General features: G+C 38.4%; 1 protein-coding gene across 1 annotated transcript; it reads left to right on the top strand.

Annotated features, from left to right (window-relative positions):
- The first annotated feature begins 1,984 nt into the window (after positions 1-1,984).
- Positions 1,985-25,714, top strand: TM9SF2 (transmembrane 9 superfamily member 2). The gene is made up of 17 exons (XM_084513768.1): positions 1,985-2,210; positions 4,207-4,274; positions 5,374-5,467; positions 6,110-6,237; positions 10,389-10,518; positions 11,708-11,832; positions 12,711-12,822; positions 13,407-13,486; positions 13,577-13,685; positions 13,818-13,950; positions 14,190-14,309; positions 16,253-16,310; positions 16,950-17,109; positions 18,588-18,739; positions 19,760-19,871; positions 20,352-20,523; positions 25,036-25,714. Exons 1-17 carry the CDS (start codon positions 2,070-2,072, stop codon positions 25,101-25,103), a joined length of 1,962 nt encoding a protein of 653 aa, XP_084369894.1. The 5' UTR covers positions 1,985-2,069; the 3' UTR covers positions 25,104-25,714.
- Positions 25,715-25,745: the final 31 nt, after the last annotated feature.

Here is a 25,745-nt window from a genome sequence, read left to right on the forward strand (position 1 = left end):
AGTAATTTTAAATAAAAAGAGCGAACTGGGATTTCTTCTCCAGCTGTGCTTGTCACAAGCCTTGATCTTATAATTGTGCTCTTAGGATATCTACGGGATGAGACAAGTAGGAATTAGACTTTGGAATGAGAAAGATGGATGAACAACTTAAATTTTAAATATATGGAGATCATAAATATCTAATACGTAGTATTTATGCTATGAATTAACATACATTTATATAAAGATAGGAACGTCTTATGTAATGTAGAAAAAATATATAAATACATTACAATAGCCCTACCTAAGGATTATATTATGTGGTCTAAGTGCTCAGCTAAGTATGGTAGGTGCTGGGTGAAGTCACCCCCCTGCTGGACCATCCTGCCGGGTGTCCATCCTTTATGGCTGCCCCAGGCACCCTTGGATCTCATGGCAGAGTGCAGATCAGGCCACCCTTCAGACAGCCCTGTCCCTTCCCTACTGCAATCCCTTACAATCCCTTACAGTCCATGCAATCCTAAGGACTAAGGCTGGGTTGCAAACCACAGGGATATCCTCCCCTCCCCTCAAGCCCCTCAAGAAATAGGAGCTCAAATATACCCTGAGAATCAAGGAAATGAGCAGAAACACCCCAACATTTACTAATGCAAGCTTTTCCCTAGAGGCCATTGTTTGGGGTTTCCAGAGCTGCACAAATAACCCAAACTAGCGGAGCGCTGCAGGACGGCAGGTAAGGTCAAACAGGGATCTGAGCCAGATCCCTTCTCTGTTATCAAAGCATATCTATAATAGTTTTGTATAAATAGCCTATGTGCCCGCTATAGGGGGCACCGACTGTGTGTGTTTCACTTGTTTGTTTTTGGGGGCAAACAGACTGTGTGTTTCTATACCTGCCCCTTCTGTAGGGGGCATACAGACTGCGTGTATTTCACTTGTTTTTCTTCAGGGGCAAACAGGCTGTGTGTTTCTACGCCTGCCCCTTCTGTAGGGTTTCTGTGTGTGTTTCTCTCGGTTTTGGGGGCATACAGACTGTGTGTGTTTCTATGCCTGCCCCTCCTATAGAGTTTCTGTGCGTGTTTCTTGTGCATTTTTGGTGGCTTGTCCCACACAAAGGCAGGCAGGGGCACTGGGGTGGGAAGGAGGCACGGCTCCTGTGCACCCCACAGCCCCCAGCACCGCTTCCCACTTTCAGTTGGGAAACTGGTTCACCCACTGCAAAAAAAATAAAATTAAAATTTTAAATTTAAAATAAAATTAAAATTAAAAATAAAATAAAGATAATAAAAATAATAAAAAAATAAATAACATATAAATAAATATATCATATAAAATATATAAATAAAATATAAATAAATAAAATATAAATAAATAATAATAAAATAATGAAATGAAAAATAACAATTATAACAATTATATTAAAATAATAAAAATAACGATTATATTAAAATTAAATCAAAATAAAATAAAAAAATAAAATAAAAATCAAGATAAATAAAATAAAATCAAGATAAAATCGAGAAGCAAAATAAGAATTTAAAAAAAATAAAAATGAAACATAAATAAAAAATGAGAATAAGAATAACATAAAAAATAAAAAATAAAATAAAAAAGGAAGAAAAAGAAATAAAAAAAATAAAATAAAATAAAATAAAATAAAATAAAATAAAATAAAATAAAATAAAATAAAATAAAATAAAATAAAATAAAATAAAATAAAATAAAATAAAATAAAATAAAATAAAATAAAATAAAATGAACAGAATTGAGCTAAGGGACACCCTGTGCCCCCCCCAGTGCCCAAGGCAGGCAGAAGCACCGCCCCGGGCCTGGCGTTGCCATGGCAACGGTGGTGGGGGCGGGGCCGCCTGCTACCCGGAAGCCGCGGGGCGCTGTGGGGGTGACGTGTCGCGGGCGCGAGGAAGCCGGAAGCCGGCGGCCGCGGAGGGCGGGGGGCGACGCTGGAGGAGCCGCCGCCGCCGCCGCCCGTTGGTGCCGCGGGACCCGCCCCGCCTCGCGCCCCCCCGGCCCCTAACGGCCCCTAACGGCCGCCTCATCCCCCCCCAACCGTCCCTAACGGCCGCCCCGCCATGGCCCTGCGGCCGCTCCTCGTCGCCGTGGCGCTGTCGGCCGCCGCGCTGCCGCCGCCGCCCCTGGCCGCCGCCTTCTACCTGCCGGGCCTGGCGCCCGTCAACTTCTGCGAGGCCGACAGGGAGACGGCGGAGTGCAAGGTGAGCTCGGGGGGGGGACGGGGGTGTGCAAACCTGAGGCGTTTAGATGTGGAGCTTAGGGATATGGTTCAGTGGGGACTGCTAGCGTTAGGTCAGAGGTTGGACTCGGTGATCTTGAGGTCTCTGCCAACCTAGAATTCTGTGATTCTGTGATTTATGCGATGGTCTCTCTCAGACATGTTTGTGTCTGGGTGTTTTAGGATAACCTCACCAGGCGTGTTATTGTGAAGGTGTTTGGGATAAGCCACCTCTTGTTATTCCTCAGCCTCATGCCAGCTAATTTATGCACTGAGCGAGGCATAGGCATGCAGATAAGTGTAAATAGCTCCTCAAATCTAATTCTCTCCATTTAGTCCAATGCCTGATGAGGATAAGATAATAAGCGATCAGATCATTGCTATAGCATAATATTCCTATAAGTGGGTGAAATTAAGCTTCCTTGAGTGGCCTTATTTTTTTCCGTGCTTTAGCTGAGTTCTTAGGATTTTCATTTCAGTAATAACATGACATTCTCCCCTACTTGAGGATTTAGGTCCCCAGACCAGTCTTGCAAATGGTCCTGCTCCTGCGGGGGCTCTCCATGGGCCGCAGCCTCTTCCAGGCCACATCCACCTGCTCCTGGCCAGCGGCGTTTCCCTTTGGAGCCATCTGGAGCTGGCTCTGATCTGCCATGGGGCAGCTGCTGGGCTCTGCTCACAGAGGATGCAGCCTGTCTGCTATGAAAACCTTTCCATTTAAAACCAATACAACTTCTTATGGAAAATTGTAGCATTCAAGTACATTTTCTGTGGCAATTTCAAGTAGGCAATCTAAAGCCATGGTTCTGTGAGCAGCAGAGGCAGTCTAATTCCTTGCTGCTGGAAGTGAAATTTCATTTCTGTCTTTCTCAGTGTAATGTGGTGTTTTCCTCTGCATTGCTCTGGTTGTGTTTCTTGTTAAATCCTTGTGTGAGCTTATTAATGTGGCAGGAGGCTATCCAGCTTTTTGCCAGGCTAGTTTTCTGCAGCGTTAGTGAGTTGCAGGAGCTTACAGAGGTACGGTAAGAGACCGTGAGCAGCAAGTCGGCATGGCTTAGAGAAAAGAGGAGCAGTAACGTGTGTTTACTTAGTGAGTCAACGTAACAGCTCTGAGCTTCCTACCTCTCCTGGAACTGCTTCCTGATTTGCGTGTGGACAGGTGCAGTGTACCTGACTGAAGTGTTTGAGCTACAGAGACATGTGGTCAATTCCACGTTATTTCTCCAAAATGTCTTGTTTTGGCTAGGTGTGGGTGACATTTCATAAGGAGGAAAAGCTCTCCTGTTGATTTAGGTGAGGAAAGAGATGGCTCACTGTTGGAAGAGCAGGGTCTTGCTCCCTTTCAGACTAACAAATGGTAGTCTGAAACCACAGCAGACTGAGTTTCAGGTTCTTGCTCAACATTTGTTGGAGTTACTGATAATCTTTTATGAGAAGGCAAATGTGGGTATCTTTGCTTTCTCTTTGGAAAGAACTTCTTTTTAAACTTGAGAGAGTGCATCAATTTGGATACGTTGTTTAAATCCCTCTAGTTGAGTTTTCAGTTGCTACATAAAGAAAATTGTGCACCACTCTGCATATTGGGAAGTACTGATCTCATCCGTACTTCTATCCATGTCCTTTTATTACACTGAGGTTATGATGATGGCTAATACAGCTTGAGTGTACTATGTTAAACTAAAACACTGGCACCTGTGATCAACTTTCTGTCTCGTAATTTGAATTCTTATGTTAGCCTCACAGTGTTTTTGTCATATGGTCTTTTTTTTTTATGCTTAGGTAGTTTAACTTACAGTCTCAGCAGATATTATTCGTTATACAAGATTCTGTATCTCAAGACGTACAGTTGCACAAATCTTACGTGTTCAGCTGGAGGCTTTTGTTTACCTTACTTTTACAAGTCGTATATAAACACAGATATCTGTGTATGTATGGCAGAACTGTTGAAATATAACCACTGGTTATCTTGGTTCTTGCAGTCTGGCATCGAGCTGTTTGTGAACAGGCTTGACTCCGTAGAGTCTGTCCTTCCCTATGAATATACTGCGTAAGTATGTTATGCTCTTTAGACCAATTTAGGTGTCAGTTCTTCCAGCAAGATAAATTTATTTCAAATTCAAGTGTTATTAGTGTCTTGATATGGTAGTTTCCCAGTGAGGAATGTCCATTTTTGTTTTTCTTTTCTAGAATTTCCAACAAGGGGATAAATGTGTTTGTTTTTTTTCTTGCTTTTTCCCATTTTTCTTTGCAGGTTCTCTAAAAGTAGTGCATGGGTTCCTAGGCCCTCATGTAGGTCGAAAATCACTGCTTAGAGTAACTTAACGTTATGTACTTATTTGCATCCTTATTTACTCTTCTGCATTAGTTGTCACTTTATAGATCAAAGCATTGCTGCTGTCTGTAGTAGCCTATAGCCAAACGAATGAAGTGGTAACGAGGTGTGACCATACCATCAATTGTCTTAATGAGCTGTTAAATGCTTTTGTGGTACACGGCATAGGAGGGCACAAAACATGTCAGTGCCTGGTACAACTATGTAAAGTTGTTGCTTTGGAAAATACTTTGATTGTTAGCATTGAAGAGATCAAGCGCTGGTTATATCTGTGATGTAATGAACACAAACGTGGTATATTTGCAATTAGATTGGAAAAAAAGTTGGAGGATGAGCTATCAAAAGGTTTGATGAATGTAATGACCTGCTTATTTAATGGCACTTACCATAAAGCAGCTGTCTACTTCTTTTTTCTTTTTTCTTTTTTCTTTTTTTCCCTAAGAATCTGGCTTGTGTGCTTTTCTTTCACTACTATCATGAAACTCTGTGAAGACTTAATTCCTGGCTAAAATTCCTGTACAGATTGGAAACTTGTAACTCAAGGAAACTTTTGTGTTTTACACTGTTCATACAAACAGAGTTCTGAAATAGCTGATGCAGAGATGTGATTGTTTTGTTGTCCTGCCCTGTAACAATCCCCCATGCCCCAAAGGGGCCTGTGGTTTTTACACTTTATATATTCAATTAAGAAACTGCTGTCTGGAAGGAAAACTGTATAGTTCCTTGCGATGAGTGTGTTGATTTGGGGGCACTGTATGGTCTTTAACATTTGCATCTGCAAATACTTTATTTCCTCATTTTTTTTCTAACTCAGGTTTGATTTCTGTCAAGCAGAAGGAAAGAAGCGTCCCTCTGAAAACCTTGGTCAAGTGTTGTTTGGAGAGAGGATAGAGCCGTCTCCTTACAGGGTTTGTTCTCTGACAAGGGGGTTTAGTAATGCTGATGTTCTAATGTAACCAGGGGAGATCAGAAACTTGAAGATCCTCTTCATGAGGGCTCAAAGAACTTCAAAATCTGAAATTCCACATAATGAAGTATGTCAGCTTAACTGAACTGTAGCTTTATGCTTCGCATCATGAAGCAAATTCATGATCAATTTGCTTTGGCCGGATGTGTTGTGGAGGTCTGCACGTTTTGCAGCTGTGTAGCAGAGGACTCAGCAGTGGCGATAGTTTGTCTGAAACTCACTTTCTCCAGCACATGTTGCAGGAGGGAAAGGTCTCCATTGAATCTGCCTGGGACAGTGTGGCAGCTGCAAGGTCAAATGATTTGGCTGCTGAACTGTTGCAGGAAAAAAAAAGATTTTATTTGATAACAAGTAACTTTTAGTGCAGGGATCTAACAATGTGCTTCTGTAAAACCCTCCTCTGATCTTGTACATGCCAATATGAAACCCTCCTCTGGAATGCTAATGTATGTTGTCTTGATAATGTGGTTTTTATTTATGTTAGTGTAGGCAATTATAGATGTATGTGGGAAAACTGGTTACATTCTGAAGTTACACAACCGTTTTAATAATCCGTTTGCTGACACGTATTTAATTTTCTTAGTTCACATTCAACAAGAAGGAGACATGCAAACCTGTTTGTACAAAGACATATGATACCAGAAAGCCAGAAGATAAGCAGAAATTAGACTTTTTGAAAAAAAGTATGCTACTGAATTATCAACATCATTGGTAAGTTGATATCGATTCATAAATGGGTTAGTCTGTGTTAGGTGATAATTAATTTAGTTTATTGCTTTGTAATTGCATATTAATGCAGATTCAGCAGTAGGTGTTTGCACTTAACCCGTTACCCTTCTGTTTTTGCCAAAGTTATTTTGTTTGTTTCCTTCATATCAGTTTCTTTTTTGCTTGAAGAGAGCAAGCACCAGGAAAGAGTGCTTATCTCATGGAAACAAATCTGTTCCCAAACAGACTGTGTGATTTTTGTGCTGCCTGTCTGCTTACTGTAAAATACTGCTATTTCTTTGTACCTGTAAATGCAGAAGTTAATCCTGCCTGAGTTTGAGAAAATTCTTGAGAGGCCTGCATTCTGTTGCTATGTTGCCCTTGTTCTCCTCGAGAGCTTTGCACTCTCCGTGGAGTGTTGTGTCCAGGAGATGGGATTAACAGTTCTGAGGAAGTTTTTTAGGCAAAGTGTGTCTTTCTTATAGGATATGCAAATGAATGGTGGCCAGTTAAGTTGATCTGATAAAATCGAGGAACACACAAATACTTGGTCCTTTTCTGTTCCCTCAGTCCCTCCGTAACAAATGTTTTTATATGATCTGTGTTACCTTGGAACACACTGGGGCTCTGTTCCTGCTTGGATGTTGAGGTTCTTTTCTAATGGGTGTTAAGGGGTGGGGCAGGGCATTCACGGTGTATGATGAATCTGGTGCTCTTTTCCAGTAAGGATTTACCTGTGCTCTGCGCTGGTATCCAAGAGCTGGGGAACATTCATCTGCAGCTTCTGTCTTGATGTTAGGAACATCCATCCATGCTATCTGGACTTGTATAGTAGTGTTCTGTGCTAAGAGCAGCATTTGGGTACCAGCGTAGAAGGAACAACTTAAGCATTAAATTGTCAGAGTTGTTACCTTTGTCATGTCTTTGGAAGTAATACATGAACGTACCTAACATTGCCCAGACATTAGATGAAAACATTCTGGCTATATTAGTAAAAACGCAGGTGGGATGTTGAATGTTGCCTCCATCATTAAATGTTTCTCTAACTCCACAATCAGTTTCTTCATGTTTAATACAGCCCCCACACTGGCTAGGCAGTCAGTGCTTTTCGTGCTGTTATTGGAAGCTGAGGTGGGCATGTTGAGGGATAGATGATGGCTCACTGAATTAAATCTTTTTGGAAACTTGTTGAAAATTATCGAAGTTGGAAGTTGATAGATTAGGTGAGAGTGGTTTGCAGATAATACCAGTGTGTTTACGTGAGTGAACCAGGGAGTAAATAAAAGCTCTGAAAGGTGCAGCTACTTCTGCATTGATTTGGAGTGTATATGTCTAGTGCTGAAATCAGTGAAGCTTCAAAGATGTGTCATTTGGTTATATTCTTTTTAAATATTGCATGTGCTTATAATATTTGCATCACTTTGAATGTCACTGATGTATGTTGGTGTGGCCTAAGGCTTAACCTTTAAAGTTTGTGTATGTTGTAGTGTATAAATGAAAATTCATGTAAACGAAAAATTTCCCAGGGCTGTGACCCTTTCACTCTTTGAAACTTTTTTTTTTTTTTTTTTACAAAACTGTGAAAGCTAATCACACACAAAATTATTTTAGAATGTTTTCTTCCCCCGCTGATTACATTGGTTTACAAATATACGTAGTGGTATGGGCTAAAAAGTCTATGTAAACACGCTAGCTGATTTGATTCAAACAAGATGTAGTTCCATTTTTAGTGGGAAAACTTCCCTTTAAATTTAGAGTACTCCGTGTTCTTTTAATTGCAAAAAATAAAAGGAAGAAGTGCTAGGTCTCTGCCCTAGAACTTCAGAACCAGTGGCATGAAGAATCCCTGTTTATGTCTGTTATGGTAATGATATTCCCCCCCCTCAACCGCAGCTCTGCAGAGTGGAAGTGGCTGGATTTTGTGATGAATGGTGGCACAGTCCAGGAGTGTGGTATAGGGTTATGATGTATGGGGATTGGCAAGGTAGCATAAGTGAGGATTTAGTAGAGGTTTTATTACCGGGCTTCCATGTGTCATAAAATTCCTGGGGAACACAGATGGTGCAAAGTACTTCTAAGGTTTTAAAGGCCACTTAATAAGATTAGTAATTGACATGCTGAATTGGACTCAACAGCTCGAGTGATGTCTTGGCTGACAGTGTTCATCACCAGATGTTCTTGAGAGACGTGTAAGAACTGTTGTAGAGCATATTTGCTCCTCGTGTATAATCTCTTCACGTCATTTTAAATTTGAAGATTAACTGTGAAAAATGATTTGCTTCTTAAATTATCAATTTGTTCCAGCACTGCAGCTTGAAGGCAGCTTAGTATGTCTTTGCAGAAGATGCAAGGGAAAACCTTTATCCCAACCAAAGTTGTTTGCCATAGGTTAATGCTCTACCTGGTTTTTGATTTATGAAATGAAGGTGCTAGCAAAACCAAGAACCACCTCTGGCATACACTGTGGAAGTAAGAGTCCAAATAAGAACCAAATGTAATGAATCTGCGTCTGGAATAGCTCCTCATCAGCATCTTTATTGTGCCCTGTAGTAGCATGGTGAAGTCAGATTTGGTTGTCGCTGCTGCTGTTTGTAGCTCTGTGAGAGACTGGAGTCTGAGAACCTTCAAATCGTGTTTTTGGAAGGGCTTATCTTAACTTCCATTGGGTCAATATGAGTCAGTATTGCTACTTATTTCTGTATGTTGGCTAACGGTAGAGATGAGACTTCTTTGTGTTAAGTAGTTCCTTAAGTAGGTCTTTGTTGTTGCCTGAAGTAATAATTCTGTGGTTTATTAGGTATTAAGAAGTACCTATGAGGCTTTCTCAGGTATTTGTTAACATGGGTAGCCTAGTGGTTGTAATGGTGAGATATTTAATTGTAAAGAATAGCAGCTTGATAGACTTCACAAAAACTTGTAGTGTTAAGTTTCAGTGGGATGTCGTTTTTTGGTTTAGCAACGCACAAAAAGCCATTGTCCCATGCCTTCATGTGCATCATTTGCTCATAGGCCTGTAAAAACATATCTTGGAGGAATTAATGATGCTGTAAGGGCAGCTGTTGAATTTTAAATCTTCTCTGATTTTCTTTTTGGGTTTATCTTTCAGCTAGTTAAAACACTTCATAACAAACACATTTTTACTATTTTATTTTCTACAAAGGGAGATGTAAGCGTGATGAGTGTCTTTCTCTGGTTAGAAGAATTCTTTGCTTTTATATATTTGTATTATTCGTAGCATGTTGGATTCTATTTGTATCTTACTGTCTCACAATTTATTGTGTAATGGTCCCATGCAACATCCTTGTCTCTAAATTGGAGAAACGTGGATTTGATGGATGGACTGTTCAGTGGATAAGGAGCACTGCATTCAGCTCTGGGGCCACCACCATAAGAAGGGCATGGACCTATTAGAACAAGCCCAGAGAAGGGACACAAGGACGATCAGAGGGCTGGAGCACCTCTCCTACGAAGGTGTCCCTGCCCATGGCAGGGGGGTTGGAACTAGGAGATCTTTAAGGCTTCTTTCAACCCAAACTATTCCATGAATTTCTGCAAGTCCTCATGGAGGTTTGGAGTTCTACAAGCTTTCCATTAAAACTGCACTGTAAACCTACTGGGCTCAGGACTTACAGATAATGTGAATGTAAATCTTAGGAGATGATGATAAATGCAGCAGATAAACAGTGCACCACACAGTGGTGTGGTGGCTTACAGTTCTTTGCTTCTGTAAACCATCTAGTTTAAATATTATATGCTCTTGGGGAACAGCAATTGAGGTCAGTGGTCAGAAATTCATATATAACAGAACCCCAAAACTTATACTTTAAATAAATAAAACTTTAAACAAAATAAACAAAAATAAACTTTTATAATAAACAAAATAAAACTTTAAACAGTCTAAATAAAAATGTGTTTTGTAATTGAAGAGTAATGATAAAGATAAAGAATTAATAGTGCGTGAACACATTTTGCATGTGTGTTCTGTCTTGAAGAAACCTGATGATTCCAGATTCTGTGGTTTAAAATCTGGAAGAAATGTTATTCTTATCATTAGTCTTCCAATAATGAATATTGCAAAGTTAGATGAATCTGGTTTTATTTGCATTATGCTGTGCACGTTAAAATATTGTGAAATGTCACTGTATAATTTCCAGGATTGTGGACAACATGCCTGTGACCTGGTGCTATGATGTTGAAGATGGCCAGCGGTTCTGCAATCCTGGTTTTCCCATTGGCTGTTACATTACAGAGGATGGCCGTCCAAAAGATGCCTGTGTTATTAACGTATGTTCATCAGTTTGTTTTTTCAGTATCCTCTCTTTGCTAATTTAAAAACTGGCATTTCTTCTGTGTCGTATTTCTATGGTGAGTGGAAATTAATACTTCTTGAAGGAGCATTTTCGCCAAAACCACGTGGGCTAATAAAAGAAGGCAGAATGCAAGAATCGTGAGTGAATTAAGCCTCTCTTGGGAGAGACAGATCTTTTGGATTAGTGGTAGAGGTTCAGCTAAATGCTGAATGTAAGCATTATGGAAATAAGAATGCTTTAGAAAATCTAGGCTGTCTTCAGATTACCCCAGACCTCTTCCATGGAGAGGTAACTGAGAACCTGAAACAGGTTTTTGGTTTTATCTGCCACTTCATGGAACTTACCAAAGATGAGAGTTCCTGGCAGTTTCTGTTTTTGTTTCCTTTCCTGCTTAATGAATTGTTTTCAAATACTTTCTATAAATATATTTCTTGAAACACAATTATGATCTAAAAAGTAATCTGGCAATATTTTTTCACCTTGTTTAAACATTTGTTTTTAGTAAAAAGGAAAATAGTCTCTGAAGGAGGGAGTAATGGAAGGACTGTAGAAGAACGCTACCTGTAAAACCAGCCTTTTAGTTAGGGCCTTTTGTGGAAAGGGGTGGGGACAGAACCTTGGAGAAGTGGTAGCTGAGCTTCAGTAGATGTAAGGGTTTTGATTTAACAGCTTGTTTAACGGGCTAGTGTTCAAACTGAGATGTCCCATCACCTGCAATGTCTGTTCAGAGCTTTTTGGCTGCAGCTTGCAGTGCATCTTTGCACATTTTTCAAACATGGAAACGGTTCTGTCACAGACAGCAATTATTTGCATTGTTTGTCTTAGAAGGTTTGGGTTAATCTATGGAAAATGCACGCTGTTTTAAAATAGCTGTTTGTTTATGAAACACTTCTGGTTATGAAAGTTGTTGCACAGCTCTCTATTCAGTTTGCTACTTCAGTTGAATAAAATGTAACATCCTCTGTTCCTCAGTCATCCAAAGTGAAGTTCTATTCTTAAAATGCAGTTCTTAGCATTAATTTTTCTGTCTGTTTTCCCAGAATTGTGTAGTCATCTTGTAAAAGAATTTCATAACAAGAAATCTGAATGCAATCTAAAATTTCTTTTTGGAAGTTTCTGCATAAAGCTTTCATATTTCTTATTGATGTTTTTAATCATTCCAGTCAGAATTTCGTGGAAAAGATACTTTTTATATCTTCAATCATGTTGACATAAAAATATATTACCACGTTGTGGAAAATGAAGCTCTGGGAGCAAGACTTGTTGCTGCTAAACTTGAACCAAAAAGGTTAGTATTCAGAACTAAGCTGTCCTCAAACAGTGGTCCGTCCCAAGATACTTGCTTTGTTTTGGAGTTGTGTTGCTAGTCAGAAATGCTTTCAGGTATGTGATGTGTGGGTTAGCTTTCCTGTTGATAGATGAAGTCTAATGTCATCTCGTTCTGAGTTCCATAGGTCTTTGTGCACAATTTCCTATTTGGATGGAAAAACATAAAACGAAAGCTGGAAATAGTGTGCGTTAAGTAAAGCAGCCTTCCCTTCCCTACTGGAGAGTGTTCTGTCTTGTGAAAGAATAAGCCTTCAGTGCCTGAGGCAGGAGTAATTAGAGTGCAACATTTGATGTCCTCAGCAGTTGGGATTTGAATGCGATGTTTTCTCAAGTATACTAGTCAGTTGTTCTCTGGCCTTTCCACAACTGATGCCTGGTTTTATTATTATTTCTTACCATCTTGTCATCTTGATATAACCGAGCTTGTTGCATTGTTGGTCCAGCTTCATGACGAAAGCACTTTTTCCTGATACCTAACTATTTGGCAGAAGTCAGCAATTCTGTTGTAACTTCTTGTGTTTTGGAGGTTCTTGGCAGTATTCACACTTCCTTAACTGATGGTATTCTGTTTTAGAGAGTGTATTATTCTGTAGTTACCTTTTCAGAAGAGGCAATGTTTGTTTTAAAAAGTTCAGATGTCAGAACGTTCTCTGCTTGTGACACATTCCTTATGAACTGACAGTTATGAGGCATTAATATACAATATAAATAATTGTTCTTATGCTAAGTAAGAGAAAAGTTGTGTATGAAACCGATACTTGTGTAAGATGAATGAATGCTGTCTTTAACAGTGTTGTTAGTGAAGCAGCGCTCTTCCTGTGTTTTTTCTTCGCACAGTTACAAGCATACTCATCCAGACAACCCTGACTGTTCAGGACTTCCTATGGATATAAGTAATAAGGCACATGGAGAAGTCCAAATTGTTTACACGTACTCAGTGTCTTTTCAAGTGAGTGGTAAATTTTTTTTGTGGTAGTTACCTATTAAGATAAACTTGCATTAATAATAAGAGTTTTAAAGCCGGACAGCTAAAATTATTTCAGAATAGTAAACTTGTATTTTAGAATCTATTTGAACTAGAATATTGGTAATGTCTTGGCACCTAAGCATATGTCTTGCAATTTTCAATACTTCCTCACAAACCCCGTAAAAGATACATGTGGTTTTGAAAAGAATCACTATTTCCATGTCTGTCTATGTTGTCTGGAAAAAAAATGTACTGGAAAGTGCTTTTGCTCTTGTATGTTATAAAATATTGAAATAACATCCTGTCAGAAAAACAGCCGGCCATCTTTATTTGTTGACACTGCTGTTTATGGTTTATTTAATAGTAATTTTCAGGTTGATTGGCACTATTTTTTTCATCTTTACTCTGGGAAAAAAATGAAATAAAGAATACTTCGAAGTATTCTGATCTATGCAACGTTATTTTTTTAATTGATCACGATATTTAAGATTGCTTTGTATGATAATCAACTTTAAATTTTAGTTGGGTGCTGGTTGGGTCTAAAACTGATGTGCTTTTTCTTTAAGGAAGAAAAAAATATAAGGTGGGCATCAAGATGGGATTATATTTTGGAATCCATGCCTCACACTCACATTCAATGGTTTAGGTGAGAAATCTGTCTTCAGTTGTACTCTAATGAACTGTTTTTATGTTGCAATTTAAATAACGACTTACTGTTATTTTTCAACCAATGCAGCATTATGAATTCCTTGGTGATTGTCCTTTTTCTGTCTGGAATGGTAGCTATGATTATGCTGAGGACACTACATAAAGACATTGCAAGATACAATCAGATGGATTCCACCGTAAGTCTGAAATGTGCATCCTAAAACGCATTTGGAATATGTGTTGTTTTCAGCTAAAAGTATTTTTGTAACTATATTTTGTACTATTTTGTAGCAATCCAGCATCTTAAAATAGGCGTGTTTCCTTAACAGGAGGATGCTCAGGAAGAATTTGGCTGGAAGCTGGTTCATGGTGATATTTTCAGGCCCCCGAGAAAAGGAATGCTGTTATCTGTTTTTCTTGGCTCTGGCACACAGATCTTAATAATGACTTTTGTTACCCTGTGTAAGTAATAAAGTTGGGGGGAATTAGCTTAGTAGAGAGCTTTTCACTGCTGGTTACATGTTACTATTAAAATAACAGTATGGTTTTGTCTAGAAATCTTAAAAGTCAAAGATTAAAAATTGCCGAGCTGATAGTGGTTATACAACTTTTTATCTTAAAGTCCGTGTACACTGAGTGTTATACTGGCTTTAAGTCAAATGTGTAATTAATTTCTGAAATTGTGCATCTCTGCTTTGTAGTTTTTGCTTGCCTGGGATTTTTGTCACCTGCTAACCGGGGAGCTCTTATGACCTGTGCTGTAGTTTTGTGGGTGCTGCTTGGAACTCCAGCAGGTTATGTTGCTGCCAGATTCTACAAATGTAAGTAAAAGTTATTTAAAATGACAGGGCTGAAGTTCATTAAAGTAAATTATCATCACAGAACTGATTTTTTTGCTTGTTTTATGCTATGGTTTGTAATTTCCTTCAGGGAAGATGGAGAAATGTACTTTTAACAGGAAATGCATACAGAATGTTGTAACACTTGTTTTTTCCAAATGGTGAACCTCTGTTCTTGCATGCCTTAGATTTTGTGCCACCTCTGTTTAGTTAGTGCCATTTCTGGGAGAAGGGTGTTTATCAGTCTGGAGGTGGGGATGAATTATTAGGGATTCTGTAGCTGTGGCAACCCAGTGGTGTAGGGCACCTGACAGTAGGTGGTTGATACTGTTTTCCTCAATTCATTTCAGCTAGCTATCATTTCAAGGCCTGCCCACTAACCTTAAATAGATTGTTCCTGTACCCTCTGGTTTATTTTAGGCTTTACATGCCATTCTGTATCTTGTCTTAATTACCTTACTCAAAGTACAAGACTGTTCATGACTGAGCAAGCTGGAACTTCTGGACTATTTTAGTACTGAACATATAGTGCTAGAGAGAATTTATATCTGAATTTGAATCTGGCAGCAGGCATTGGAGCTTTTTACTTTCTTCTGGTGCTTTTACAATTCTCATGCGTGAACAACCACTGAGGAAAGGGTTTTTGTTTTTGTAGGGAACTTGTTCAACAATGGTAGGGATGTAGTAGTGAACTTCTCTTCAAGCCAATTAGACTTAACTGGGAGGAGACTTTAAGACCAAAAACATTGTTGAAAGTAGTGGTATTCTTTATATCATGCTGGGTATTTTGTATTTTGAAGGATATTTTGAAGTCTGTTAATGGTGAACTGAGTCCTGTTTCTTTTTGAGGATGTTGTCAACAATTGATCTATCTCCTATTATATTTAGTGTGAGGTTAGGTGAAGCTTGGCTATTTAGTTTAACTAGTAAGACATTAAGTGACTACTCCAGACATGCTCTTGTTGCAACAAATGGTGGCCTGTATAGAGGGCCATGCTCTATGGCCCTGTATAGAGCATGTCAACACAAATGTTTTTCCTTCCAGAATGCAAATAAAGTGCTGAAAGACATGTAAAGCAAAAATGCAGCTGAAATAGATGGTTTTAAACTTTTTTCAACGTTGCATTTAAAAAGTGGAGCCTGAGCTGAAAATAACTGGTTAATATTAATTACCAGTGCCGTGTTCTACCAAGATTTTAGGAAGAAATAGAAACTTAATTAAAATCATTCTAGCTATAATCATTTCTGATTCCTGAAATAAAAAAGCGTGTCATTGTGGCACTGCTCAGATGAAATTGTCAGCTTCACTGAATTCCAGTGGGATGTTTTCATTTTAAAGTACTCTGACTAGAATTTTTATCAGTGTACTACAAGCTCACAAGGATTTTTAATAAAGCTGTCCTTGGTCTTCTGGTATCACCAGTGCTTAATGCTGTTAAGACTTAAGAGAACATCGCTGCTTCCTGTAAGCATTAGTCCTAACTTTCTTTTAAGATTCTTAGATGAGAATTATTTCAAGAAAAAAAAAAAAGCTTGCTTTTCACTTTTTTTCTAATAAAACCTGCAGTCAAATGCTAGAAAACTTAAGCCTGAAATGATTAAGAACATTTTTTTTAAAGACTTAAACATACTGCAAATCTGTTTCTTCCTTTTATGATAAAGTGCTCAGAGGCCCAGTTTATTTACTTGGATACTTCTCCTGTCATTGGTCTAAGTGTTTTCTTTGCTTTGAAGCTCTGTGATTAAGAAGTAAGATGAGGGAATTTAGTTTTATTATTAGTAAAGATTTAGTTTAGTATTTGAAATTTGAGCATGATAGCACATTATTTGAGTACTTGTAAGTTAAATAACATCTAAATGGACTGGAAAATTAATAGTTGTGAGCTTAATGCATGTTTTGATGACTGTCAAATGTTTTAATACAGCATTTGGAGGTGAGAAATGGAAAACAAATGTCCTGCTGACATCATTCCTTTGTCCTGGGTAAGTTGAGAATATAACCACGATTAAAAGAATTAAATTGCTTCTGTGACATGCATAACTAATTTTCAAGCTTCAGCTGTAGAAGCAAATCTTATTATGTTGTCCCTTTGTTCCAGAAGGTTTTAACAATATCAAGGCACATTTGACAAAGATGACTGTATTAATGGCATATCATGCTTAATTTTTTTTAACGTCAGCTTTTTATTTACTCTCACCATGTGAAAAGGTTGATTTTAAAAAAGAGCAATGTAATACTACTAAGTTTTAGACAGGCATTGTTATCTTTTACTCTGTAGGCTATCTTCCTGACCACACTGTAGTTGGTCTTATACGGTGTCATATACTGTATAACCACTGTGTTAAATTTTTCTACTTAAGCACAGCAAGCAGTCTTACCCTGAAGTGTAGTTAAGACAAGCATATATTTGAAACCGCTTAGTTGGAACGTCAGCTCCTGCTGGAGTTCAGTCCCTCTAGATCATGAAAGAATTGCTAGCTTGACCTCTGCATTTTGTTTCTTTTTGTCTCCTAGTTTTAAGAGATTTACACTAAAATCATTAATACGGTGCTATTGTTTTGTTGATGTCTGCAAATATTAAGGAGTATTTCTGTGCCTTAAGTGTGTTATGTATTTTTCAGAATTGTATTTGCAGATTTCTTTATCATGAACCTCATTCTCTGGGGAGAAGGCTCTTCAGCAGCTATTCCGTTTGGTACTCTGGTTGCTATTCTGGCGCTCTGGTTTTGCATATCTGTACCACTGACATTTATTGGTGCCTATTTTGGCTTTAAGAAAAATGTAAGTGTTTTTCTTGATATACATATAGCCTATACAGTGATTTATTTTTTTTTAATATAACTAAGGTAGAACCTAAGCTAGTTGGTATTATTAGCTCCAGTTCTGGTCCGTTGCTTTAGAACTGTTATGTACTTAATCTGATTCCAAGACTTTGATATTCAGCTGGTGAGTGTTTCTCTGCAGTGATTAGAGTGATCATTGTAACTGATCGTGAACAACTGCTCCAGATAAAACAATCTGTGCATTCTGGATTTTAATTAGTATTTCTTTCATTACCAGAAAATTTTGTTGACCCAGCCAAGCATAAAGAAAAGCAACTTGTGTGGGTTTCGTTTTTTCCCCTGTGTTTTTTTTTGTTCCTGTCCCCAGTCAACGCTGAGACTTCAGAAGGATATTTTCTGATCAAGTTGCTAGACTTGTGAAATTCTGTTCATCTAAGTGTTCTGTAAATGATTATCACTTCTTGGCAGACACTAACTGAATTAATTTGGATTTCCTCCTCAACTGAATAATTCTCTTACTTAGATGAGGGTACTTTAAACGTTGAAATGGGTGGTTCCCTTTTTGCTTAAAAAGTGGCTTGCTGTGCCACACAAACATACAGATCTTAAAGTTCAGCCATGTCTGTGGGGTTTTTTCCTATGCAGGAAGCCAGAATTCCATCTCTCTGTAGTTCTCAGAGAACTACAGTCGTTCTTCAGAGAATGTTTAAATATGCTAGGAGGCTTTTTAAGTCAGTTATAGTTAGCCCATTTTTCTTAACCACAATCAGTGTTGTTTTTCCCCTGATAACCAGGTTAAAATTCCAGAGAAAAACAAACTGCACTGTACAGAGACAGTTCCTTGAACAAAGGAGGATTTGATGAGCTGTAAGGCAATGTGAAATGGGTCACAAGTCTGTTAAAATAAAAACAAGAAAGCAAGTACTGAGCTAAAATTGTTGATGCTTTTGATGGTACTCTTTAAGAAAAGGGAAAGATGGCAAAGTGTGCATCTGTCTGCCTTCAGGTTTTTTTTCCTTCCTGCCATGTTGACTTATGCAAGTAGCTTAAATTAAGACTTAATTGCCAGATTGAATTCTCTCACCTTGTAAGTTTAGCCTAATGTGATTCTTGGAGCAAATCCTGAATAGCATCATACAGAGATTTTCAGGAGGAGAAACCAGGAGTCGGCACTGCCACCACTCCCAAGTTGAAAAGTGAAAAATGATCTCCAGCTATGTCACAGGTCACAGAAAATCATAAAAAGGGAAGTCCGAAACATCTGTTGCAGTGTTCTCTGTAAGAAGCCTTTTAGCTGTTTTGCCTTGCAAATGTTGTTTGCTAGACTGGTAGAAAATGCAAACGTAGTGGTAGATGGGGCTGTGCATACTGAAAATAAAAAAAACTTCCGCCAGCAGTCATTTCAGAAGCAAGCAAAAAGGTGGTGCTGTGGTTTGACTTGTTACTTATTCAGCAATCTCGTATTTTCATTTGAAGGCTATTGAACACCCCGTTCGCACGAATCAAATTCCTCGTCAGATTCCTGAGCAGTCATTCTATACAAAACCATTACCTGGAATTATCATGGGAGGGATTCTGCCTTTTGGGTGTATCTTTATACAGCTGTTCTTCATTCTGAACAGTATTTGGTAAGTTAACTACAACCTACGTGAACCTTCTCAGTCACCAAAGGTTGTAATTTCTCTGTGAAAGCTTCTTTTCTTCAAGAGGTGTTGACTGATTTTAAGGCATACAGACTTACCAGAATACTGTTTCAATAAAAATTAAATGTTAACTTATTTTTAGCACTTTGTGGTTTAGAAGATGTTCAGTGCCTGTGTTTTTTGACGGACATAGAGAAGGTGCTGTGATATGCTTAGCAGATTACAGCTGACCTGCAGTATTCAGACAGCTAGGTTTCTCATGCTTTTCCCATGGCTTGATGTGAAGGTGGCTTGAAGCTGATGTATGGCGTATAACTCGAGAGGAGTAAGCATATTAAAATTGACTTGAGGGTGTGGGGTGCTTTTTTTATTTTTCTTGGGTAGAAAGCATTATTACTCCTGGGAGAAAAGATGTCACAAAATTCGAAAGGCATCAGTGAGTAAATCTATTAAATGTTAAAAATAAAGCACCAAGAACTAGTCCAGGGTAAGTGAATTTTGCAGTGAGCTTATAGCTGTGAGGAGTTAGTCTTCCTTCTGGCACAATTTAGTTACTGGCTATCTTTAAACTGCTTCTGAACCTTGCACAGGTGCCTATACCCAGCACACACAGCTAAACCATTTGACATTTCTAGTTATTTTGCAGCTCTGCCCCTTTGATTGAGATGTGAGGTGAAATCCAAGTTCCGCTGAAGTCAGCGGAAGAGGTCAAGTTGACTTCACTGGAATTGTAATTTCACTCATTACGTCCAGTGAGTTCTTTCCCTAAAATGCCAAACACCAGGAGGATGCTTTGGGCTTGCTTTCTCACTGTTTTCAGGCTGAGCTGATGGCTCTTGTTCTTCAGCTAGAAAGCAAATTAGTCAATTGTGTAGGGCCACTCAACTAAGTACCTTGATAAGAAAGGGAAAACGTAAGATGAAGGTGGTATTACTGCATAGGAAGAAATAATATTAGCACGGAGTAGATTACAAATTTTTTATTGTTTTTTGAAAACTTTTATAGGTCTCACCAGATGTATTACATGTTTGGCTTCCTGTTTCTGGTATTCATTATTTTGGTTATTACATGTTCTGAGGCCACAATATTGCTCTGTTACTTCCATCTATGTGCAGAGGTAAGAAGTATTTGTCAGTATTCATACTTAAAACTGCCTTAAGGATGCTACAAAAAATTGAAGGTTTTTGTAATCTGGAAATAAGTATTACAGAATTCAGCATAAATACAGTTACTAAATGTCCTTAAACCACAATGTTAGAAAGTGAAGCAAGCTACTTTGGGGAAAGCTTGAAAATAAATAAATAGAACCCTGCACTGAGTACCATTAAGTCAGATATATCATCAGAGTCTAACTTCCTGTACTCTGAAGATCCATCCATCCATTAACTTTCCTCAATCCAAGTGTTTTTGCATGTGCTTGTAGTTAAAGCAGTGTTAATTTTAAATGTAGTATTTTCTGTAGATTAAAAATTGCTCGCTTTTAGATAAAGTGATAATGGAATCAAGTTCACTTGTAGCTTTGCATTCAGTAACAGGGTCAGTGTACTAGAGGCATGTGAAATATTACTCACTTTTTTCTTCTCCCCACCACTTCTAGGACTATCACTGGCAGTGGCGTTCATTTCTCACGAGTGGTTTCACTGCAGTTTACTTCCTAATATATGCAATACATTATTTTTTCTCAAAACTGCAAATCACAGGAACAGCAAGCACCATTTTGTATTTTGGTTATACCATGATTATGGTTTTGATCTTCTTCCTCTTCACAGGTAAGTATATTGAACCTCGACTTCAAATGTTGAGTCTGCCTTTAGTGTTGTGTAGGAGAAGCCTTAGCAAAACTTATCTTGATACAGAATCAAATTTATATATAGTCTTTGATTTTTGCTGAGCTAGTTTTGTTTCATTCTCCAACTCTGTCATCACAAATTCTAATGAAAGATGAAATAAGATTGAGGCAAAACTGGACTGCTAAGTTGAGGTGTGGCCTACATTTACATTTTGAACTATGAAAGCTTTAAAGTTGATAGATATTTCTCCAGTTTTCATTTCTATGTTAGTTATGTGATTAAACTTCGACTTTTTAAGGTCTTTGGAGAAGCACTTCAAACACATCAAGTTTGAAGTTGCAGTGGCACTTAAGTGAGAAATGCAGCTTTTGTGGAGTAGGAGGAAGGAAGAAAGAGGAATAAAGATTGACCATACATTTTTTTTTTTCTATTTGCTCTCTTCTGCAACTTTTTACCTTTTTTCCCCTGTTGCATTTAAGAAATGGCAGTGGAAGGAGATCTCAACCATTTTTTTTGATACAGTTTTATTAGAACCCTGTCTTTACTGTGAGTTTCCGGAAAAGCACCTTTCTGAAGAGTTGTGCTTCAAATTCCACTTCAGTATGTCAGCTGAGGTGACAAAATCTTCCCTTTGTCATCTTCAGTCCTAAAAGGGAATCTTCAGTCAGGTAGGCTTATCCCTTGTTTGGGGTTGGAGGATGCAAGAAGTCTCCTTCCAAGGTCATCCAAAAAGGTGGCACCTGACAATTCCTGAAAGCACTTTAAAATACTGAATGCTGTTCCAGCATACCCTACAGAACAATATTTTTGAGATTTTTGAACTGAGCTATGCTTGAAATGATTTCAAGCTCCACATTTATGAACTCTAATGATTCCAAAGGCTTTGGTATGGATTTATATATATAGCTATAAAGGCTGTGTTTTGAGGCCTCTCGGAACACAATTGGCTTGCCTTCAGAGCTTTTAATACAGATCTCACTCTAATTGTAAGTAGACTGTTCAGTTCCACATAGCACAGAGGAGAAGGAAAAAGAAGTCCAGTAGGAAAAGAGAACTGGCACTTGTGAATAATGCTAATTTTATGAGTAACCAAATAGGAATCTCAGAGACCTTGCTACTTCAACTTAGGAAATACTGAAGCAGTTTCTAGTCAACTGAACGTAGATAATGAAAAGGGAACAAATTACGTGTTTTTTGGGTAATTGCTTGTTAAAAAGTAGGGAATGCAACATTATAAAACCCAGAACCCTTTTGAACAGCTGTGTTCCAAATGTGGTTTTACATCCATCCATCTTCTTTAAAAAGCTAGACTAACATATTTTGGCCTTGCTTGCATAAATTTTGCAAATTGCACATCATCTCTAGTTTTATTTGTTTTGTGTGTTGATCAGCAAGCTATTTTGATCACATAGGTCAGAGATTCTGCCTTCCTTTCTCACTCTGATTTCTTGCTCTGACTTTCTCTTAACCTTTATTTCTGACCTGGGTTTTCTAAAAGTCTTATTGGTGTTTAAAATTCAAGACTGTATGCTCGTTCAGTTAGGAACAAATGTGTACTGCTGTATGCTGATGCTCCTGGCCCGCATCAGAAATGGAGTGGCCAGCAGGACTAGAGAAATGATTGCCTCTTGTATGCAGTACTGGTGAGGCTGCACCTCAACTATTGTGTTCAGTTTGGGGTCCCTCTCTACAAGAAGGATGCAACAAGAAGGAAGTGGAGTTGCTTGAGCACGTGCAGGGAAGAGCAGTGAGGCTGGTGAAAGGAATAGAAAGCAAGACCTGTGAGGAGTGGCTGAGGGAATTGGGGTGGTTTAGTCTGGAGAAGAGGAGGCTGAGTGGAAACCTCATTACTCTACAACTACCTGAAAGGAGGCTGCAGTGAGGAGGGCGTTGGTCTTAGGTGAAAAGGATGATGAAGTGATAGGATGCAAGTAAATGGTCTTGAGTTGCACCAGGAGAGTATTAGATTGGATATCAGGAAGAATTTCTTCACAGAGTGCTTTGGAAGTGGCAGCCTAGGGATTTGGTAGCGTCCCCATCCCTGGACGTATTTAAGAGACGTGTGGATGTGACACCAAGGGATGTGGCTCAGCGCTGGGACTCAGCAGCTCAGGTTGATGGTTGAACCTGACGATCTGGAAGGTTTTTTCTGACCTAAATGATTTTATTCTATGTAGATGATTTTAAATGTGATGCAAACACAAAGCAGCATGAAAAAATAAGCAGGCTTTATGTAAGGGTAAGACCAGTTATTCCTTTTCACTAGCTTTTCTAGCAGATACTCAGTATGTCTGCCATAATAGTGAGCAGCTCAGGCTGAAACGAGAATTGCATTTACCCTGAGTGCTTTGTTCAGTCTGCTCTACTTTGGATGAATGCAGTAATTGTGGAGTGTGCGCATACAAAATAGGGGAATTTCCTGTGCTGAGGCTTGGTTTAGGTTTAGCTGCTTTCCTGCACCTGTAATTTTTTCTACATGTGTAATTTCCATGTTTCACTGCACTTGTTCTGTCAAGCCGGTCATGTCGCATGACATCTTCTAGAGGCTTTAAGATGTGTCCAGTGTGCTCCCTTTTCCTTTGCTCACACGTTCACTTTCAATTGACTCTCAACAATGGGCTGCGCAGTGCCTGCCGGTCAATTTGGGGAATCCTTTTCAGGCTAGGCTCACAAGGATGCAAAGAAGAGGCGGTTTGCTCTCCGACCTCTTCAGATGATTCCTGTAGTAGCAATATGTATGTAATTGGGACAGTGGAGATGCAGGTCACGATTTCTAACTCAAGCTAAACTTCTATATTGTGTATGTTTAAGCGCTTAGAAATCTTCAATTTTTGTATTGAAATTGGGGGAGAATATGTGGAGTTAACCATAGGGTTAGAACTTTGAAGCGTTGCATGCTTAATGATTTTTTTTTATCGACCTCCCATGAGATTAAGAGCGGATTACCCCATAATTTGAAGGAACAGCCCTATTTCTTAACATATAAAATATTTTTGTCCATTTAGCGTGGCGTGTTAATTGCGTTCAAAGGTGGATATTTTCAGTTCTCTGAGATTCATTGATATGCCTTGAGATAAGGTTTTATAGCAAGCGTTAGAGGCAGGTTAAAGGGGTAGGCAGTTCTTCTCCAGGTTCTTAAACGAAAGACCATACTAGCAATTTAGAAAAAACTGCTCCTAAAGGCAACTGACTTCCTGTGTCAGGATGATAAAGAAGCTAAAAAGAGAAAATCATAATTGTTGTATCAAATCTATTCTGCTGCTGCTTACTCATCTGTTAAAAATCGTCAGTATCAGGAAGGGTTTTGATGGTGCCCTGCTGCTATGTCAGTGTAACACATGCTTCAGGCACTTGCTTCCATCCTGCATTCCAGGTCATTGATCAGACTCAGCAGGCAAAATACCGGGAGCTACATGACAAATCTTTGATTCACAGCTGGGACCACAACTACGTATCATAGTAAATGAGTCAGTTAAACATCAGTAGTTTAGCGAGCGTGAAAGGGAAAAAAAAAATCACTGTGATATCATTCGTGGTTCCTTACAAGCCTGTTTGCTGAATAAGTTAGTACACAACTTGGGTTGTGCCTCTTAGCAAATCTTAAATAGAGGTGATTTTTTGGAAGATGGCTTTATCTGGTTTTTGCCTGACTACCTCTTGTAATCTCCAATGCTTTTTTCCTGCCCTAGTTTTTGTGGGAAGTGAAGGTTCCTGTAACAGCTGTTCTGAGCTGCTTTTAAGTCCAGTATCATTCTGACTGAGGCTACATTTTGAAGCAATACAGTTAGATGAACGAAGCCCAACTGCATTACTTATTTGGCATTCAGAAAAGTATTTTTGTTAAAAGCTTCTGGCGGTTGGAGCTTCAAAGGGAGTTTTCCTTCAGCTAAAATTATCAGGGAAATTCGTCAGTAAATTTCAGTTCAAGTTCGCTTATACATTAGGCAGTGAAAATGTATTTCACAAAGTTTTTAAGGTATGTAACGTGTTTCCAATAGAAAGTACAACTTGCCTAGGAACTGCTCCATGTTCTGAATTTTTATTAACTTAATTTATGCAGAAATAAATGTAGCGCTCTAATTCTCCAAGACCTTAAAATGCACCTAAGATACGTGAACTTCTTTTGATGCTGTCAATCTAGATGGTTTATTAAATATAACAACAATATTCCAACCAGCTAAGTAGATCAGGTGACGTGTTTGATTAGTCCCTGAAGAAGGGTGAAATGGAGCAATATGCAGAGGTTGGACTGGGGAGTAACGAGAGCAACAAAGAACAAATAGGTAGGAAGAGAAATGACACAACCTAAAATGAGTCTTTTAGATTATACATTTCTGATCGTGAAAATTAAACATTTTATTATAGTAGTCGATGCCTATGAAGACCAGGTTCTGTCGATCAAGTCCTGATTCATAAACTGTAGATAAAAAAAATCATCTGTTGTGTAAGGTTTCCTAAAATGTATCCTTGTTTTTTGTTTTTGTTTTCTAGGGACAATTGGATTCTTTGCCTGCTTTTGGTTTGTAACCAAAATCTACAGTGTGGTGAAAGTTGACTGAAGAAACCAATGTAAAGAATTAACACAGAAGAGGTTTAATCTTCATTAACGTAACTTAAAGACCTGGTCTAGTCGATGAACTTGAGCTTTATCAGAAGTATTGGCTTCCTATTCTTTTGAGAATGATACTGAATATGCAGCTACCCCAAACACTTTTTTCCACTAACACGTTTGTATTGTGACTTAACAACCTGTTTTCATTCAGATCTTAACGAAGATCAGAGTTAAAATATTTATGCATTTGTAAATACAACTATACTTCAAAAGAAATGTTAAATTCTAATGGCAGAATAGAAGTGGCTGTATTACACAACTTAATGATACTTCTGATCAAAGTACAACTGTAAATAGGATTTTCTAGCTTGGTAGGTGGGATGAATTATTTTTCTTTGAGGGAAATGAGAACTTTTTATTATGCTAACTTTGAAGGATGACTCTTAAGAAGTGTTGCTTTTAGTTTGGATGTGATTTTTATTTTTTACTGGTATTATGTCCATAAATATTCTGATTTCTGTGACTTCATTAGTTTCAGTGTTCTTGGCCTTTTAAACTATGTGCCTCTGAGTCCTTGAATTTATAAATTCATAATCTAATAAATATTGTAAAAATGTCTTCAGTGGGTCATTACCTATTATAAATTCAT

The sequence above is a fragment of the Aythya ferina genome (genome assembly GCF_964211825.1).
Source record: "Aythya ferina genome assembly, chromosome: 1".
NCBI lineage: Eukaryota > Metazoa > Chordata > Aves > Anseriformes > Anatidae > Aythya > Aythya ferina.